Below are 20,253 nucleotides of genomic sequence, written 5' to 3' on the forward strand. Positions count from 1 at the left end.
CCTCTGCAGCACTGCAGTGTGCTGGAAATGTGCCATCTCCCACAGCCAGTGCTTGTGCCAGGCAATTTCTTTTGGTTTGTTTTTTTTGGTTTTTTTTTTTTTGTTTTTTTTTTTTTCTGGGAGCTTTGGAGCTGTTGATGAACAGTGTGGTCTGGCCGTTTGGATGGTCTCCTGCCAAAAGCAAATTTTCTCCCTTTGTCAGTGTGTTTGTCCACTGAAGTCAAACAGCTCTGGCTCTGCTGAGAGTGGGTTTCAGCTGTGTGGATGTTGTGCCTAGAGAACCTCACACAAACTCTGTTTTTCCTGGGGCAGAACTAACATTTCTCAGCAGAACTCATTTCTGCTGGGTGCCTGTAGATGGTAGGGAATGGGGGGGTCGTGTTGGTTGGAGCCCAGTGCTGGATTATCCACCTTCATCCAGGGGGACAGCGGCCTCTAGTGCCACCAAAAGTTCTTCCCCAAGTTCTCTGCACCCTTGTCTGTGCAGGTTCAGTGCAGGGCTCAGACAAGGTCACAGCTTCTCCCAGGAGTCCTGCACTGCAGCCTCTGCCAGAGGATTCCTGGTGCCACAGGTCGTGAGATATCTGTGCTGGAAGGAAAGTCTGGGAGATCTGCCTGAAGCTTTTCATACTCTATAGAAGTTTTGGTTCCCAGAACAGCTGGAAAGGTGACTGTGCAGCCCACAGCTGGCACATGGGGTGAGACACACTTTGCCTGAGAACTTCTGAAAGGCAAATCCGTGCTCTCAGTTATGTGGCCAATTTAAAAAGATTTATGAATTTGAAATCTCTCCAGCAAGAATTAGAGTTTTAATTATTTTTTTTTTACCCCCCCACCACTGTGTTTATACAAGTGAATTCTGCCATTGTGAGTGTTCTTCCTGTTCCTCAGGAAGGTTCCAGCAGGGTGGTTCCAGCACTTGCCATCAGACCTGCTCTTGGAGACAGGAAACTCATCTCTCTCTCCTCCTTAGTTTTTAATTTATTCTGACCAGCTTCTCATATTACTGCCCAATCCCTGGAGGTGACCAAGGCCAGGCTGGATGGGCTTGGAGCAGCCTGGGACAGTGGAAGGTGCTCCTGCCCATGGCAGGGGATGGAACTAGAGGAGCTTTAAGGTCCCTTCCAACCCAAACCGTTCCATGATAAATCCAGAGCAGGAGTGAGATGGATTTGTTTCCTGGGCAGTTTTGGGGCTGGCAGCTCTGCTCAGCCCATGCCTTCTTACCCTCTAAAGTCTCCTCTAGAAATGCTTTTCAGCTGAAGGAAATCACTGACACGGCAGGTAACTGTGTTTGACAAACACTTCTATTTCCTGCTTCATTCCCAAGAGGAATTTTTCTCATTCTGAGGATCCAGCTGCTAATTATAGCAGCATATATTATTAATATATTAATAACTAAATCCTCCTCCATCAGTACTGTTTAGATGAACAATTTTTGGCAAGTCCTTTTAAAGGATTCTTGTCCTGTGGGCATTCTGAGTGTGCCTCCTCTGGGAAGAGCACGGATGTGTCACCTGCTATGTCCCTTAACCCTTTTGGTCTGATGAATGTCCCTGATCTCTGTCAAAGTTAAACCATGAGATTTGCATTCGAGAGGTATTTAAGTGTCACTTGGGAGGAGCTGACAGAAAAGATTGTGAGCTAGAGCTCACTGCTACCATTTTTTTAATAGCATTTGACTCTATAATCCTTATCAGTGACTGACATAAAGCTGAGTGGTCCTAATCTCCTGGGAGAGGTCCCTGGGGGAGCAGAGCAGTGGGATGCTCATGCAAGGAGATGCTACAAGGCAAGGGGAGGATTCCTGTCCTCACTACACAGTGGACAACAAGAAGTTAAGAGGTTTCTCTCTCCTGTGAAGAACAGAACGATCATCTGGCACCTGCTGTGACAGCATTTCCCTGCCACTGCCTCTGCAGTTAATCGTGTTCAGATAAAGTTGTCCCTTTTTTCAAAGGCTGCTGGTGCAGATGACGTGGGAGGGCAGGAATTCTGCTGGCCATGGGATTGTCCCTGTTGGGAAGAGCCGAGGTTGCTCCTGCTGGATCAGAAATCAGGCTGTATTTTTATTTGGAGTAAGGTCGAGGTGTGGGCTGGGGTCAGCGTGGTTTCCTGCAGGGGTGGGGAGCAGGTGTGTGTTTGTGCTGCCTGCCCAGGCTCAGGGCTTTATCCACACAGGGGAAGGGGAAGGGGGGTGGATATTTTGGCATTTGCTTTAGGCTGGGCAGCCCAGACCGTAGGTTGGCCTGCTAACAAAAGCAGGAATCCGTGCAGGATCCTTCAGGAATGGTCAAGGAAAGGAAGCAGGGACCACTCTTGAGCTAAGCACTGTAAAAGAACTGCAGCTTGGCAGCATGGAGCGAGCAGAAGGTAAAACTGCCTTTCCCCAGCCCCGTCCATGCTGAGTGTGTGTGCAATTCCTCTTGGCTGAACTAATGGGACCCACTGCCCTGCTGCATGAGCTTCACCCTGGGGCTGATGGCACTGATGGCCATCCCAGGCCACTGCTTGGGTGTTCAGGGCTGGGCTTTACTAACTCTGACTACTTCAGCTACTTCTCTGCGTCCAAAATGGGCATTAAAGCCAAGGATGTGCCTGGAATATTTATAGAAATCTTGTGTGTCGCTACAGCTGAGAGCTAATTCAGCACTAAATTAGCTGCTCTGTTAAATTCTGTGATCCATGGTACTGAGCTGGGGATGTGACAGGTGGAGGAGCCAAGGAAACCAGGTAACCTCCCTGGCATTTCCATTTGAAAAGTTTTTGTGCAAACTTAATTTATCTTCTGTCCCTGAGAACAATGGACACTGGAAATTTCAAAGCCACGGGCTAAGAAATTGCAATATGACTCAGTGGGAGCGACTCTGACTTTGATGCATTAGTAACATTCAGTGATATTTTGCCGAATTCAGCTGGGGCTGATGTGTGATCCTGTTCCTTGGAGCTGCTCAGGCTCCTCCTGCTCCCACAAGGTGGCAGTGGAAGGCTGCTGGAATTCCCTGGCAGGGGAACATCGCTCTTGGGCTTATCTGCTTCAGCAGCTGAGCCTTATCACCACCAAGTTTGGATTTTACTTTATTTTTTTAGTTGCAAAAGACAATTTCCCAAATACACAGAGTTTTGACAAGTTATTTTTTTTCCCCCCAGGATTTTCTGCCCTGGAAAATTTCCTGTTTCAGACCGTAAAGCAGCTTTTGGGAAAGCTGTAACAGGTCTTCTTAAAATTGTTGAAAATGTCAAATTGTGTTAGTTCAGTTTCAAATGACAGGGATACTGGCAGAGGCAGGACATTGGTTTCCTCTGTCAGTGGCAGGAAGTGGAGTTCCCTCCTGCTCCAGGTCCTGCAGCAGATTTTTAATGCACAGTTTTAATGCACAGTTGCAGCTCCTGAGAACTGCAGAGAGTGCACGGTGACAACACACTCAGTGCTGGGTATTGACACCTGAAGCCCTGTGCTGAACACAAACAATTGCAAAATATTCCATCCTGGTGAGCTTTGTCACAGCTGACACATTCAGTGTCTCAGAGACAGGGCAGACTGTCAGTTCAGGTGTTGTCAGCTCCCTCTGCTCTGGGGTTGCAGCACTCTGTGCTTTTCTCTTACAGAAAGAATTTCTGGATTGTTTTTTGTTTTTTTAAAAAGTACGTGTTCTCCTCTTCTGGCAGAATTTGAAAAGCCTGAGTTCACAGCAACAGTTACTGCAGCCAGTTTAGGGAATATGATCACTGTGATGTTTGCTGCCTTTTTACTCTTCACCATATGCTGAGTGGCATTAATGTGAAGGGATTATATTGATCATTAAAAACTTCTCCTATGTGTGCTGACTCCCCCAGCCCCAAACTTGGTGAGCTCCAGGAGTACCCACACTGTATTTTATTCCTCTGGCAGAGGGATTGCAGGGCTGTGTCCCAGCTGGATCTGCAGCCTGAGCACTCCTCACCTCATACTGGAGCAGCCCAGGCCACCAGGGAGGCACAAGGAGCTGCTCTGGGGACACGGGGCAGACACAGCACAGAAGGAGCAGCTCTGCTGTCTGAGAGCCACACACAGAACTGGACATGGAACCACAGAATGGTTTGGGTTGGGAGGTTGGTCAGGATGTTACAGCTCATCTCATCCCACCCCAGCCACAGGCAGGGACTCCTTCCACTGTCCCAGGCTGCTCCAAACCCCATCCAGCCTGGCCTTGGACATTTCCAGGGATGGGGCATGGAAAAGGACCAAAATTGATGGGAAGTGTTCTTGCAGCCTCAGCTGTCATATGTACAACCTCACCCCATTGTAAATGTCCCATGGAAACAAGAGTTCTGCAGGGATAAAGGGAGCTGCTTGTTTTGATTAACAAGTGGCAAAGATCACCAGTCTCCTAATCTCTCGGATCAGCACCTTAACGTGTTGAGCAAAGCAGAGCTGGGGGAAATAAAGAAGTTAATCTGCTGGTAGTGAACCTGCTAATCAGCCTGTAACCATCGGGGTGAAATTCAGACACACAAACTTGCACGAGCTGAGGATTCATTGTCCAGGTGGAAACACGACAGCTCCCAGCAGCAAAAGCCTGAAAATGGGGAATTCTCCTCCAAGCCTTTTCCAGCCAGCTGTGAAAGGCTTTGGTACTATGATCTTGTTATCCCTCTGTCCTCAGCTTATTAAACAAGAGCATTGTCAGTCTGTCCCCCCCTCATTCCCAGCTCCAGCACTCACAGTCTGATGTGTTATCCTTCTCTCCTGCCTGGAAGGGTCTCTCAGAGCACATCCAGCTTCTGGCAGCTTCTCTCATGACTATTTCCAGTTGCAGTGGGCTGATGGGCAGAACATGTCAGCACAGGGATGAATTCAGGGAAGAACCAAAACCTGTTGCTTGGATAAGAGCAGGAAAGTTTCTTTTTCTGACTTGGTTCCATGTAGCTGCCAATGATTGACTCGCTGCTGGGGACATAGTTCATTTTCTAACTTAAGGAATTGTATTTTGGGAACTGCTCTCAGCATTGTTGCCTGCAAAACTTGCCCTTGCTTATCCTCCCTCCTCCAGCTCACAGATAGTTATTTGCTAATGGCAGCTCTCCAGTTTGTAGGAATGCATTGCTGGGATGCTGTATTTTTCCAGTTGTTTCCAGGGGAACAGTATCTGGACTTGAGGCTTTTGCTGACTTTTTTTTTTTTTTCTTATCATCCTTTTTCCATGTGAGTTTTTTTTTAATATATATATATACATGTGCATATATGTGTGTGTGCCTGAGAAATAGATATATGTGTGACAAAGACTTTTTAAATCACTGCAGTGTTTGGAATAGGGGTATTATACTCTTCTTTTGTTCTTGTTACCTGTGCACCAACCAACAGTTGTAACTCTCTTTTTCGTATCATTCACCCTTGACTTGGGAGGGGTTTCTCCTCACAGTATTTTCTTTTCCTCTGGCCATCATTCTCTAACATACAGATTTGCTCCTGTATTCCTGATTTACCAGCCTGTATGTCCAGCCTTTCTACTTCCTGGGTTGAATCCCCCTTTTATTGGTATTTTATTGCAGCTCCTTTTGTCTTGACGTAGTGATGAGTGGTTGGGATCCATTTGAGTTTTACACTCTCTTTGGTGAAAGAGTTGACAGACAAAAATAGGTGTTTTCTTGAAAATAGGCAGAATGGAGTGGGAGCCAGGTCCATCAGTCAGTTACCATTTTTTTTCCCAGCTAATACACAAACCAGAAGCCTGTAGCTCTCTCAGGGCAGCAGGACACACTTCTCTCTGTCTGTGGGAGCTGTAAACCTCTGCAGTGGTTTTGCTGACTCTCACATACACATCTTGAATGATTTCTGTTCTTCTCCTTGAACTTACAGCCAAAACTCTGGTAGAAATCTGTTCTGCTTTATACATGCCTTGAGCTTGGTGTGATGGCTGCTCTTATTGCAAGTATTTCTCAAAGAAACCTTATTGCAAGGAAGAAAAACACATAGAGCCTTTCCTTTGAAGGTCTGGTTGGACCCTGAGATATTTGCTTGAATTACAGGATGACACAGGCATGGCACTTGAGCAAGCAGCATGTTCCTTTAAAACATAATTAAAAACTCTGTGGATTTTTCAGTGGCTGCCTCACACCCCATTTGGTGCTCGTGCCCTGCAGCCTGCTGTGCTCTGCAGTGTCTGTGCTTTGGAGAGCAGCGTGTTGCTCTGCTGTGCCATCCAGCCCAGCCCAGCCCAGCCCTGAGCTTCATCTGGCTCACATCTCCTTCCTGGGCATTTGTTCTCTCTGTCTCCCAGCCCATTGAGCACACTCAGGTATCTCAAAATTCAATTTTTAAGCAAAGCAACACAGTGTAAAATCTGTCCTTTCCCCTCCCTTTACCCCAAATTAAAAAGCAAAGCACTCGGGGGGGTCCCAGGCAGGGCACACTGAGCCTGCAGTGCCTGCTGTGTGCAGATACCCAGAACAGGCTGGGGCTGCTCCCTTGCAGAAACCAGCTCTGTCATCGTGCAGTGGCTCTGCTGACTTGCCTCAGAGAATTCGGTTATCTCATGCTGTAAATGGCCTTGGGGGAGCTCCAGGAAGTGATGAATTGTGTAAATGGAAAGGACCCAAAAGTTGGTGATGGACTGCGGCTGCGGCCCAGGCTGAGCCACGCTGACCTGCAGGATGTGCTCAGCTGAAGATCGAGTCCCTCTTACAGCCTGGACTCCCAGAATTGCTAATAATGCTGTAACTGTATTTTTGTATAAATTCTGGGGGAGCACAGGGGAAAAAGCCTGCGAGGATGATGGGGTAAGAGACCCAAAATGGTTTTTCTCTTGCCATACCCACAGCAGAGCTGTGGCTGAACTGCACCAAGGGAATCCTGCAAGTGCCAGGGCTGCCTCTGCTGCAGAGCCCCTCCCCATACCTGGAGCTGATCTGGTCCCCACAGATTTGCCACACCTTTCCTGAAACTCATTTGAAAACCTGTTCTGTCCTCTCTATACCTGTAGCTCCTACATACCTGTGTCCTCATAGCAGAGTAAATTCCACTGGTTGAAATTCCACTGATTCAAAGCCATTGCAGTAAACTGCATACTGTACTGAGCTACAAATTTACTTGGTTTATGTATTTCAGGAATTCATATTTGTTTTACTACTGCTCTGAACTTCATTTGCAGTATATTTTGCAAATGCCTTCTTCCTGTAGGTGGCTTATTGCTCCTGGCTGCTGGGCAAATAGCAGCGATTCTGCTTGTGTCAAAAACTGCAGAAAATGCTCATTGTTTCCTTAATGTGCCATTACCTGGACAGTGCACACACACACTGCAGCAGGGAAAGGAGAAGGCATCCTGCTCTGCAAAATTAGGAATTGCACAGCTTTTACTCATCAAACAGCAGCTTTTTTTGTTCGTGAAACAGCAGATTCTTGGGAGACAGTCATCCCTCTGAAGTGTAGGCGCTTCCCGTGTTGGCATATCCATCACAGCTCGTGTGCCTGTCTGGATAATCAATGGGAAGAAACGAGCTCCTCTGCAGTGCATCCACAGGGCTGGACTGGAGGCTCCTAGTGGAGGTGATAAATCACACCCTGGGAGTGCAGCTCTGCAGGCTCACAGCTGGGGACACCTCCATTGCAGGCAGCTCCCAGAGCACAGTTCAAAGAGTGATGGAATCTCGTGAGTGGGAAGGAATCTCAGGGATTATTGAGTCCAGCTCTTGGCCCTGCACAGGCACCCCAGCCATCCCACTCTGTGCATCCCTGAGAGTGTTGTCCAAACACTCCTGGAGCTCTGGCAGCCTTGAGGCTGTGCCTGTTCCCTGGGGAGTCCAGCACCTTCTGGGGGAAGAACCTTTTTCACAATAAACAGCCTGACCCTCCTTGACGCAGCTTCATGTCATTCCTTTGGGTCCTGTGTCTGGTCACAGAGAGCAGAGATCAGTGCTCGCCCCTCCAGGAGTCATCCCTGGCACAGATTCAATCCTTTGCACTTTCCTTGGCCTCTGGAGATCAGGGATGTTCAGGGCATTATATATCAGGTCACATCCCTGCACCAGTTCAGGTGAGAAGACTCTCACTTGAGCCCCACAACACCTGAGGAGCCTGGAGGTGACTGTCTGTACCTCCCTCAAGCCAATAAACCCCCGTGAAGGGGATTCCTCCCTGGGGGCCAGGCTGCATTTGCTACACAGCTGAACCAGCACTGAATGCAGGCCCTGAGGGGGCGTAAACCCCACCACAGCAGATTATTTTAGAATGATTCGAATTCTCTGTGGTTTTGTCACAGTGCAGCAGTTTAGTGAACTCTCTAATAAATGTCTTAACACACTGGATCAGATGCAAATCCTCTTCAGCCTTTGCCATGAAGGTGGTTGACTAAAACCAGGAAGAGTCTGAGGACAAAGGAAGTGAATTCACCTTCATCCCTCACTGAGCTCACTGCCCTTTGAACACATCCAGACCTCTGGTACAGTGTTAACCTGCAGTGATAGACCTGCAGAGAACATTCCAGCACCCTCATCCCTGGACAGTGGGAATAATCATTCCATATTAACCAGGCTGAAGTTTAATTAACTGTTCATAAGACTGAGACCTCTTCTCCAGTATAGAAATAATTTACTGCTGGGCACTCCTTGACTCAAAGCACTGACCAGTTCCTCACCAGTTCCTCCCAGTGAATGCCAGAGCAGAGGGTGTAGTTTATGTATTTTCATGTGAATAATTCTTTTGAATTCTCCCAGCTTTGATGAAATCTAGTCGTGCCCAGGTCTGTGTTTCACTGTGGGTTTTTCAGGGTTAAGGAGATTGGTTTACACAGAGTGTGAAGGTCATTTCTTTAATTCTCTGCCTCTTTCCAAGGCGTGTGTCTCTGTGATTCCTGCAGTTCAGTGGCTCCTGGCGTGATGGGTTTCATATTGATGAAGGCAGCAGATTGCAGGAATATGATCATGACTGTAACGACAGGAAGGAGGGTCTGAGGAATGCACCAGCACAGGATTTCTGTTCTTAGGTTTTTGTCTGAGTGAGAGGGCGTTTATGAGAAGTGGGGCTCTTTTTCTAACGATGCAATGATTTGGAATGGTGCAGATAATATACAGAAATAGGTGCACCTTTTTAACAGAACATATAGGGTTTATTGAGCAGCTCTGGGGAGAAGGTGCTGTGAACATGTGTATTGTGTTCTCAAGGGGAACTCTTCCCAAAGAAACAGCAATAGCAGATGGAGCTAAAATTAATTTTTTTCCATGAGAAAGAGAATAATAGCTCAGGTGTCTACAGAGACAGGAAGGCATATCATCTGCTTTTCCTTTAACCTCTTGTGCACCTTTTTTTTTTTCTCCAGGTCATATCTGACTCCAGTGAGGGATGAGGAGGCAGAGTCACTGAGGAAGGCACGGTCAAGGCAGGCCCGGCAGACTCGCAGGTCCACCCAGGTACACAATGGAAATGCCCACAGTCATGTGGAGGATGAAGAGAGCTGATAATTGGGTTGCCCAGAAAGGCTGTGACTGCTCCATCCCTGGAAGTGTCCGAGGCCAGGTTGGACAGGGCTTGGAGCAACCTGGGCTAGTGGAAGGTGTCCCTGCCCGTGGTAGGAGTAGGATGAGATGTGCTTTGAGCCACACTAGTGTGGGGTTCAGTGACTCTGAGCACAAATGGATGGGATGTGCTTTAAGCCACACTAGTGTGGGGTTCAATGACTCTGAGCACAAACGGACGGTGTGTGTTTCCCTGCAGGGGGTGACCCTGACAGACCTGCAGGAGGCCGAGCGCACGTTCAGCCGGTCGCGGGCGGAGCGCGCGGCACAGGAACAGCCCGGGGACAGAGCCGAGGACGGCGGGGACAGGAGCGAGAGCCGCGCGCGCTGGGGCAGGAGCACCGACGACGAGGTGATGCTTCTGCCTCTGCACCCCTTGCCTCACAGCTAACAAAGCCATGTGGGAGAGCTGCCATCAGGAGAGATTCTTTGGGTGTTGTATTTTTATTCTGAAGGGGCCAGGCTGGCTGGAGAGAGGTGCTGCTGAGTGAAGAGCAGTGTTTCAGCACAAAGTGTGGAGGTGCTGGAGCTCAGCTGTGCCTCTGCTCTCCTCTGGGAATTTCACCTTTCTGTCTCTCGCCAGAAAATAAAATGGTGTAGATCCCAGAAAGTGTAATGAGGAGGCTAATGATAGAAACGTGGCCTGGATCCATCCTTGCTGTGCAGACTGGGCAGAGGCTTCGTGTTCACCTTTTTCCACAGATGTTCCCTGTGTAATGGAAAGCTGGAGACCAGTTTTCTGCCCCCTCCTACCACCTCTGGTTTTTTCACTCTAAATCATGTATCTCTAATAGATAACTTGTGTCTCCTGCTGTGAGCTGTATGGACAAAGGGATTGATCCCAGATCTCCCAGCTGTGGAGGGTGCTCTTACAGTGTAGCTGTGCAATTTAACATCCATCCTTATCTGATAGAATGGACGTGATCTGGCAAGCACAGGTGATCACTTCCAGCAGCAGGGAAGAAAACATTGCACTCTGAAAAATTACTGCAATTCCCTGAAATCCAAAACCTGCTACTTCCTTTTCATTTTTGTGTCATGGCTCTTTGTTTCTAGACCGTCTATCGGCGACTGAGGGGCCCAGCACAGCCTGACAAACCCACCACACCTGTGTCTCCTTCCACAGCAACACCTCTGCTCTACACAAGTTCATACCTGACTCGAACAAATAAATATCTAGGGCTGGACTCCGTGAATCCAGCAGATCTCAGAGCAGCAGGCACGGAGATGGAGAAGAATGGTATGTACCAGGAGAGTGAAGAACAGACAAAGCTGAAGGGTTTTCTTGTGGGTACAGATGGAGAGAAAAGTTTACTTGGTATTCTGAGGGAAGCTACCACATCTCAGAACAAATAGTATTTGTTTAAATGAAATTAAACAAATTCCTATTGCTTCTAACTGAGGGAGAAAAGGATATTTTCCTTTTATAGATAAGTGAGACAGTGGTCATGGAGCATTTAGGTATCAGAGCTGGGGAAAGAGGTTCCCCTAGTCCAGTTTGTCCTCAGAATAGGAGGAAGTCAGGATAACCTGGGGGAGAGCTGGCAGCTGGGGTAACCTTCCTGGCTCTGGTGAGGGAAGGAGTCTGAGTATCCAGCTGTGGTAGACACTGAGATTCCATTTCATTTGGTGTAATAGCTCCTTTGTAATATAACACAAAGCAAGATGACCTTGATCAGCTTGGAAAGAACCCCAGAACCTTAGCAAAAGCAGAGATTTAAATCACTGAAACCAAAGCAGTCTTTCTTTGCTTGGCCAGAGTGTGAAGATCAGGACTCAGATGACAGATCCCTGAACAAACAGTCGATCCGAGAGCGGCGACGGCCAAAGGAGCGACGGAGAGGCACCGGCATCATCTTCTCAGCACAAGATGTGAGTTTGACTTCCTTAGAAAGAGAAACTCCATGGTGAATTTTCTTCCAGTTCCAAGCTTCATGGTTTTCTTCCCAGTCCACTGATTACCTGTGCCTGGGTCCCCTCCCATCACCAGGGAAAACTCACAGCACAAGTGCAGAAGAGCTGTTTGTGTCGTGGTCATTTCTCTTAGTCCTGGTTTCAGAGGATTTCTTCAGTCTGAGGGAAGAAATCCAGCCCTCCAAACTTTGGTTAGAGCCTCAGCTGGGAAAATAGATCACTTTTTTCAGGAGAGAATCCAGTGGCTTAGAGAGGCTACACAAGTGCCAGATACCCGGGATGACAAGTCTTCCCACCTGGAATCTAACTCAACTGGAGATGATTTTGGAAGTCAGTATTATGTTAATATTTCAGGTGTGCAGTTTTTCCAAGTGGTTTTTTCCCTCAGTGTATTAAGGACTTCCTCCCAACTCCTCAGAAATGGCAGGAGCCATCTCAGGAGAGTAATTGTGTCCTCAATACCAAGATCTCCTAAATGGCCATTAGGACACCAGACCTCATTTGATGATTAGCCAAAAGCACCTGGACAGGCATTTCTTTTGACACAAGTTTTCTTAACATTGGCATCAAATAATTTTTTCACTGAAAGGGTGGTCAGGGACTTGTACAGGCTGCCCAGAGCAGTGGTGGAGTCACCATTCCTGGCAGGGTTCAAAACACACATAGAAATGGCACTTTGTGCTGTGGTGGAGTTAACATGGTGTGTTCAGTCAAAGATTGGATTTGTTGGTCTTGGAGGGTTTTTCCAACCTTAATGATTCTGTGATTCTATAAACAATATGTTACCTTCTTGGGATAAAGTTTTGTTGTCTCCAGAGCTGCCTAATTCCATTGTTTACCTTTCCTCCTAGGATGATGATGAAGTTGATGGAAACGAGGAAGTGAAGGAAACTCGGGTAAGTGGGACCATGTGTCTGAATCATTGATATGTCACCCTTGGGTGTTGGTGACAGAGTGTCCTGTGGCTTTTATTCTTGTCTGTAGAAGAGGTTCAGGCTTTGCTCAGGAGTCTGAGCAGGGACGTAATTCCAAGCAGAAAATTCCTTACTGATTTTTCTTCTGAAAGATCAGGTAAATCTGCAGAGTGCCCTGAGTTCAGTGTTGGCTCCTGGAGTTGTGGAGCCTGGAGGGGATGCAGCAGGGGGCTGCAGTGCTGGGGCACTGGGATCTCAGGTGTCCTGGGGAAAGCGTGACCTTAAATCTTGGAATCGCTGTTTTTTTTGGACAGGATGTTTTATATTTCTGAAATCTGCCCTCCTGTCTCCTCACAGATTTGTTTTCTTGTGGGAAATAGTCTTCCCAAGCAGCACATCAGAGGTTGTTCAGTGTTCCCCTGTTCTTGAAATAGTCTCATGCTTTGAGGCCATTTCTTTCCTTTTACAATAATTACTGAGTCTTTCCAAATTACCTTGGTTTCCTTTGGTTTTTTTTGTCTTTGTCTGAAACACATTTGAGCCTGACAACATGACTGACTGACAATGTCAAAGCTAAAGACATTTCCAAGCTATTAAAGTGCAATGTGGAAGACCTGGGAGAAACAGCAAATGTAAGGTTGCCTGGGGGTCAGCCTGTTTGTGGGATGTTCCATTTTTGCTGGAAAACCTTGAACTTGGTGTAGCCTTTTTCTGTACTTTGCAATGCAGTAGAGTGATTTTAGCATCACTTAGTTGGAATTAGCAGGTTCTTTGCTGAAAATCTGCGATAACACTCTTCAGACTCTGTTTTCCTTCTTGCAATATTCAGCCAGAATGCAGCAAAGTCACTGCAAGCCTTGCTGGGAGCAGAGAGCCACGTGGTGCTGGGATGGCTCCTGGTGTGGGCTTATCTCTCCATGCCAGCCATTGCTTACTCTGCACTTTATTCCACTCCAAATGTGAGATATTCCTGCTCACAGAAGCATCACCTGCTTCAAGGAGCCCAGCTCTTCCCACAGGAGTTCCTGCTCATCACAGTGCAGGGTTTCTTGAAATCTTCACTGAACCCTGCAGGAAAGATTTGGCCATTTATCGTCATTAAAATGGGTTTTGACATTTCTGCTGCCTCACAGTCAGACTGAAGGAGGGGAGTTTTGTAATATGTAAAAAGTAATAATCGTAATAGGGACACCTTGTTTCCAGCAGGCACGTTTGGAACTTGCTGGGAATGTCTTGTTCTTCTGGGAAGTTGTCCCAGATTACCTAAATTAAGACAAAAGAGGAGCTGAGGCTGCAGGTTTGGAGGCTTCCTGGAGTCTGGTCCTAAAATTGTTGAAGATTTTATTGAGCACAGTCCTCACTGCTCATGTAAATGGATAAACTTTCCACTTTAGGAGAATCCAGCTGCCCAAGGTCACCCAGTCTCTTACAATTCATAATGCTGGTTTTCCCCAGATTAACAGCAAGGATTCCTTTTGTCTAACACTGAATGTGATTTTCTTGTGGGATCCATCCAACAACAAAGCAACTTCCCTTCAGTTCCATCAGCCCTCTTGTACAGGTGCTTCAGGGCACCAGCACTGGGCTTTCTTCTGCACCCAAAGTACTTTAGACCTGGGTTAGACTCTCTTCCCACTCTGCTGGAGCTGTTTTTCCCATTTTCCCAGTCCTCTTGTTTTTATCCAGTTCCCAGTTTATTTTCTTGAATGCATGCCTCCAGCATCGTGTCACTTGGTCAGTCTGCCCTGGTTTATTTGAGCTCCAGATCAGAGATTTCTGTCCTAACTGGCCATCACTTTGGCATGAATCATGGAACAGCTCTCTGTTCTCAGTTCTAGTGCCAGTAAGAAAGTACAGTTAATATAAGAAATAAAGAAAGTTCAGGAACTATAGTTCTGGAATGGCAGGTGCCAAATGTCAACAGTCTGGAGTGCCCCATTTAGAAACAGAACCCCAAAAAATCTGATTTTATGGGAACAGTTGCATTTTTCCTCCAGTGTTTATATCTTGGCTGATATCAGGATGATTTTCATGGAAGCCAAAAAAAGGCCTTACTTGAAATCCCTCCCCCAAGCTCTGCAGTGCCGGAGACCAGCACAGGAAAGGTAAAGGCAGTTTTGAGGGAAAAAAAAAAATAGGAGCAAATACATGTTGTTCTAATTCTCAGAAGTGGATGAATTATTTTGCCTGAGCTCATGAGCACCAGAGTGGGAAAGCAGCCCAGACACTTTGGCTGAGGTTTAGGCAACTAAGAGGTCTCACAGTGGGATGTGTCAGGATCCTCCATGTGTTCTGCTCCCAGCCCAGCTCCCTCTTTGGGATGCAGACTGCCTGCATGCACTGTGGAAAGTTGGAAGAGCAGACAAAGTTTTATTGTGGAATAAACGTTCAAGGGTACGAGGGCTTCAGCTGGAAAAAGCCTCTGGGGAAGCAGCTTTGAGAGAGGTTTTTCTGTGATTCCAGTGGGAAGGAGTTTTTGTGTGGTCTGGGGAGACCTGAGCTCAATGCAGAGGTGGGGGAAAAGCTTGGGCACAGTCTTGTCTCTGGTTCTCAGAAAATAAAAATCAGGAGAGTCTGAAGGCTTGTGTTAGACCCAGACTGAGCCAGGGGAAGGCTGGAGCTGGGAAACCTTCCCTGTTCCCTCAATCCACTAATGCAGAACACCAATGAGATTTCCAGTCCTGGTGAGGACAAATGCAGCAGAGTCAGAGCAGAGAGGGATCGATGGCTGGGCTGGGCTGCAGCAGCTGGAGGAGGATGATGAAGACTAAAGAGAACATTCCAGTGTTCCATTTCAGACCAGATTTTCTTTACCCCTGACTCCACTGGCTTTGACTTGGCCCTGACTTAAAATAATAGAATTTATTACAGCCTGGTGTGGGTTGGAGGGGAACTTAAAGCCCATCCAGGTGCTCCAAGCCCAAATTCAGCCTGGCCTTGAACATTTCCAGGGTTGGGGCAGCCACAACTTCTGTGTGCAACTTCTGCCATTGCACAGCAAGAACAATTAGGAACAAATTTGGAAGAAAAGTATGTTTTAAATGACAGAGCGTAGAGAGCAAGTAGAAAATGTTTATAATCATTTAAAGGATTGTTTCTCCTTGCAGTTCTCTGCCAGAGCATTACAGATGTGCCTCATCCACGGGAGAGTTTGTCAAATGAAAACTTTAAATTCAGAGGAAGACAGTGAGTGTTGTGCTTGTAAAATAGAATTTCTGGGCAGTAAAAGTATCAAACAAAATGTCTGTTGTCATGAACTGCCTTCAGGACAGTCTGTATAGCCCAGTATAAACCCCAGACACAGTAATGGAATTAAGTTTTATAGAGGAATAGCACTGAAACGTTTGATTGTGAATTACAGTTGCAGTAAGTGGATTAAATAGGCTCCATTCCTGTCTCCCTGCACTTTGATTTATGGAACGAACCAGCCTCTCTCTGGTTTGTAAATAAGTGTTCTGCCTACTTGTACTGTTACCATCAAATCACCAGATGCAATTGGATACCAATATAAATGAAATCTCTGTCTTAGAAGGGCAGATTTCTCAGCTTAATTCCACCAGTTCTAAGGGAGCACGAACGAACTGGAAAATTCCTTATGCAAATTCAATGCCTTAATGTTATTGCTGATTCAGAGCCATGACCTGGGAGTCCTGATTTTGGTGTGTCCTATTTTTCACCTATATTTTTTTGCTTTCAGTGCCACTTTATCCTTCCACAGAGAGGCTTTAGTTCAACTTTTGTTCAGCCTTTTTGTAAAGGATGTATGTATTGAACAACTACAAGATGAGGAAGAGGTTTTGTTGAGTGTTTTGTGAGTGTCCTGTTGGAGGCAGGGTGGGTGTGCTGGGAGCCCTGGGGGTCCCTGGTTGTTGCTGCCCCTTTCCCAGTTTGGTGCAGCCATCGCCGTGCCCCTGGACTGTGTTTGGAAGCCAAGGAAGGCTCCGAGCCCTCCACTTTCAGGACTCACGTTGCCTAATATGGTAAGGTATGTCTGCAAGAGCTGAGTTGTTTTGCTGGGATACGAGGGAAAGTTGACCAGTAAAAGGAACAAAATAGATGAACTTGTGGCCAGCTGATAAGAAACTAAAATCTTTTCAATCCAGACAGCACTATATGGTGGTGTTCATCCTGTGCTTCATTGCTGCTGGCCTGGGGTCTCTTCTAAGGATTGAGGAGATGTGTATTTTCCCCTGGTTTTACCCCTGAATGTTTATTTCTGGCAGAGATGTGGTGTGATGTGGGAGGGAAACCATCTGGCTCCTGTCCAAGGGCACGTAGGTGGCACCGTGCGTCACTCGCATCGTGTAGTTAAATTAGAGAGCATTTAATTCTGTGTAACATAAGGCTGGGAGATATTGCCTCTGTTTAGTCCTGTTTATAAACATATTGCTCTAACGGGCTGTGTGTGCTGCAAGGAAAGATCTTTAATATGTATAGCAGGATGAAATAGCAGCAAAGTGCTGCAGGAAGGAGCATGAGCTGAGGCTTTGCCATAGAGCTTGAATGTGATGAAGAACATCCTCATCGTGTTTGGAGTGCTCTGCATTCTCTGGGAGGCAGAGGGGGCAGACAGGCAGCAGAGAAATTAAAATTCATGCTGCAAATATTCTTTTTATTTATTTATAAATTTATTGCGAATGCTTCACATCAGCACAGAAGATTTGCCTTGTGGGTTCTCCAGCCTGATGTGCTCGTGTTGGTTTTTCTTAAGCTCAGTATGTGGAGAAGGGCATCAGCCTGGGTGACTGCTGTCCCTGTTCTTACAGCACTTCACTCCTCAGCCTGAGCTGAGAAAACTGGCTCTGAGCACCAGTTTAGAGCTCTGAGAAAACATATTGTTTGTGCCTAAAGCCAAGTGCCCCAAGTGGGTTATGTGGCTACAGGGTTACAGCTGAATGCCTTTGGGTGAATTCCTCTAACTCAACCAGTGGCTGAATTAGGAAGGTGTAATGTGAAGCAGTGATGGGGATGGGGATGAGTAACACAAAACCAGCTAAAATCCCTGAGTCCTGGGGAGATGGAGCAAAGCAGCCAGTCCTCCAGGAGTGATTCTCAAGGTCACAAACTCACGGCTGTTTAAGGTAACTTTATGCTTTAGCATCTTGTTTAGTGGATTGCTGTCAGCCTTGTGCTGCAGTCTGAGGTGACTGATCTCTCTCACTTGTCAGCAAGTCATTCCCCTGCAGCCGTGGGGCTGGGGTTGGCCCTGCAGCCACCCATAGCTCCCTTGGCTGCTGCTGGCATAGCTGGGAGGCCTCTGCAGTCACTTCAGATGATCCCAGTTCACCCCAGGCTCCTTTTCCTTTGCACACAGTCCTGGCATTCTCTTGCTTTCTTCCCAGGAGCTGGGAGCAGTGTGATGGGGACAGGGTGGCAGCAGGATCTGTGACACGTCTGTGCTCCTTTCCTTTGCTGTGTGGATCAGCACAGCCACTCCAGGAGATGGGAGTGCTCACTGCAGGGTGAATGTCAGCCCAGAGCCACTGGCCTGAGGAGCAGCATTGCTCCTGGACCATGTCCCAGAGACAGAATAAATCTCACTGTGGTTTTATGTCTATTTATGGTTGTCATTTTTGACTTTTTAAAGGTTAACAGTGTATGGTTGTGCTTATACCTGTAACAGAGCATCCCATCACTTTTTGTGGGAAGCTGTCAAAATCTGTCTCCTCATGACATGTTCAAAACTATGGAAAGGAGAAAAATCTCTGCTGAACTACTTGGAGCAGGTTCTGGTGCCCCTCTGGGAGCTGGTGATCCTACCTCAGTGTCACTCATCCAGTGCACTGGGGGAGGATGTCTCTCCTGACGTGATTGAAGTCACCCTCCAAAAACTCTGATCTGCTAAATTCAGACTCTTGCCTGGAGCAGCAGATACCTGGGTGGGTTTTGATGGCTGTGTGGTGGTGACACAGGTGTCTGCCTTGGGAAAAAGGGATTGGGGGCACAGGGAAGGGGCTGCAGCACATGGAACTGGGATGTGTCATGCTCAGGCCCTTCTCCCCAGTGTGAAAATCTGCCTCAGCTCTGAGGTTCCAGCACAGGAAGGATGTGGAGCTGCTGGAATGAGTCCAGAGGAGCCCATGGAGCTGCTCTGGAGCCAGGCTGGGAGAGCTGGGGGTGTTCACCTCGAAAAGGCTACAGGGAGAGCTCAGAGACCCCTCCAGTGCCTGAAGGGGCTCCAGGAGAGCTGGAGAGGGACTTGGAACAAGCATTGCATGACAGGACAAGGGGGAATGGTTCCCACTGCGAGAGATCAGGGATAGATGGGATATTGGGAAGGAATTCTTGGCTGTGAGGGTGGGGAGGCCCTGGCACAGGGTGCCCAGAGCAGCTGAGGCTGCCCCATGTCTGGAAGTGTCCAGGGCCAGGTCAGTCAGGGCTTGGAGCAGCCGGGGTTGGTTACAGATGTCCCTGTCCTGGTGGGGGTGGGATGAAATGTCCTTTAAGGTCCCTTCCAAGCCAAACCATTCTGTGGCTCCAGTGTTCCTTGGCTGCTTCTCTCTGGCAAAGCCCCCATGAAGCCAATTGTCCTCATCTCCTGCCATCCTGGTGCCATGAACACATTTATGTAGTAAATTATTTGTCTCCCAGACATATCCAGAAGGAACAAAAAGCAGGAGCTGCATTGCCTCATGGCTAGCAGAGAACTTAGGAGTAATCTAAATTTGTTTGGAAAATCGGAGTCAAATTCTCTGGCAATAAAATATCATTTGGAAACAACCACTGTAGGAAAAATGGTATGTTACAGTGATATAAGTGTGGTGATGTTGTTTCTCTTTTGTCTTTAAAAGGTCACTTTCTGTTCAGAGTTTATATCCTCCCACATGCTTCTCTTCAGAAAAAGCCTCATGTTTGGAGTCATTGTTAGTTTTTTGTGCTTCAACATGGACTTTCCCTATGAAAAGTAACATTATTTGGCAGGAGCTGCTTCATTGTTTGCTATGTCAAGATGTTGAGTCCTTAGGCTGCAAAACTCCTCCTGGCAGGAATTTCCCACCTGCTCTAGTTCATTTACATCCCATTGCTCATTATAGGGAACCTGTAAGGAAGATGGAGAGGGACTTTTTACTGGAGCTTGTAGAGACAGGACAAGGTGAAACAGCTTCCCACTGATGGATGGGAGGTTTAGATCAGGTATTTGGAAGAAATTCTCCCCTGTGAGGGTGATGAGGCCCTGGCACAGGGTGCCCAGAGAAGCTGTGGCTGCTCCTGGATCCCTGGAAGTGCCCAAGGATGGGTTGGACAGGGCTTGGAGCAGCCTGGGCTGGTGGAAGGTGTCCCTGCCCATGGTATGGGATAGACCTGGATGAGCTTTAAGGTCCCTTCAAACCATTTGTGATGCTGTAGTAGGTTCCTACCAGGTCCCCAGTGCTGGGCACTGTTGTGGGTGGGTTTGGGTGGGTGTTTTACCAATATTGGCAGACTTTTCATTGATCTGAGATTCCATCCTTGGCAATGGACATAACCTTCTGTACCACAGCCTGCTGCTGGTGAGGGATGGGCAGGAACAGGCTCGAGGAGGCACAGTTAGATGATAGTGTGTTGAAGTTACAGATTTGCCTGGCCAGTGGCACTGGAATGTTACTGTGTGTCAGGCATTCACTTCCACAGCTGAGCTGACACGTTTTATAGCCATGGACTGGATGTGGTGGGTAGAGAATCTGATGAATGTAGATAAAGAGCAGAACAGATCATGACTATTGTGAGGGCCCTGAGATTTTTATTTCTCTACATCATATTTTGGAAAGTCCCTTAGCTTGAAATAGCTGTTTCCATCTGGTTCTTGTACTGCAGTTTGCTTTTTCAGCTTCCCTGACACGGCCTGTTCGTACTCATGCAAATTGCTGGTGCGTTCCTCCTTGTAAGGAACCTGGGTGGGAAGAGGGAACCTGTCAGAAAACACTTGCTGAGTGCAACTGCCAGACAGCTTCCCCTG

General features: G+C 47.4%; 1 protein-coding gene across 5 annotated transcripts in view; it reads left to right on the forward strand.

The window, feature by feature from the left end:
- The window catches only part of PPP1R12B (protein phosphatase 1 regulatory subunit 12B), a 77,260-nt gene that overhangs the window by 45,400 nt on the left and 11,607 nt on the right, over positions 1-20,253 (forward strand). For 2 of the 5 annotated variants that reach the window (XM_083878229.1, XM_083878233.1), the window contains exons 13-17: positions 9,294-9,384; positions 9,689-9,841; positions 10,546-10,729; positions 11,249-11,361; positions 12,255-12,299. In XM_083878229.1, the coding sequence (XP_083734355.1) occupies positions 9,294-9,384; positions 9,689-9,841; positions 10,546-10,729; positions 11,249-11,361; positions 12,255-12,299 (586 nt within the window). Of the gene's footprint in view, positions 1-9,293; positions 9,385-9,688; positions 9,842-10,545; positions 10,730-11,248; positions 11,362-12,254; positions 12,300-12,674; positions 12,753-15,424; positions 15,844-16,014; positions 16,062-20,253 lie in introns of those variants that run through there. The other 3 variants (XM_083878231.1, XM_083878230.1, XM_083878232.1) reach the window with 3 other exon arrangements.

This window comes from Zosterops lateralis (assembly GCF_965231275.1).
Source record: "Zosterops lateralis genome assembly, chromosome: 26".
NCBI lineage: Eukaryota > Metazoa > Chordata > Aves > Passeriformes > Zosteropidae > Zosterops > Zosterops lateralis.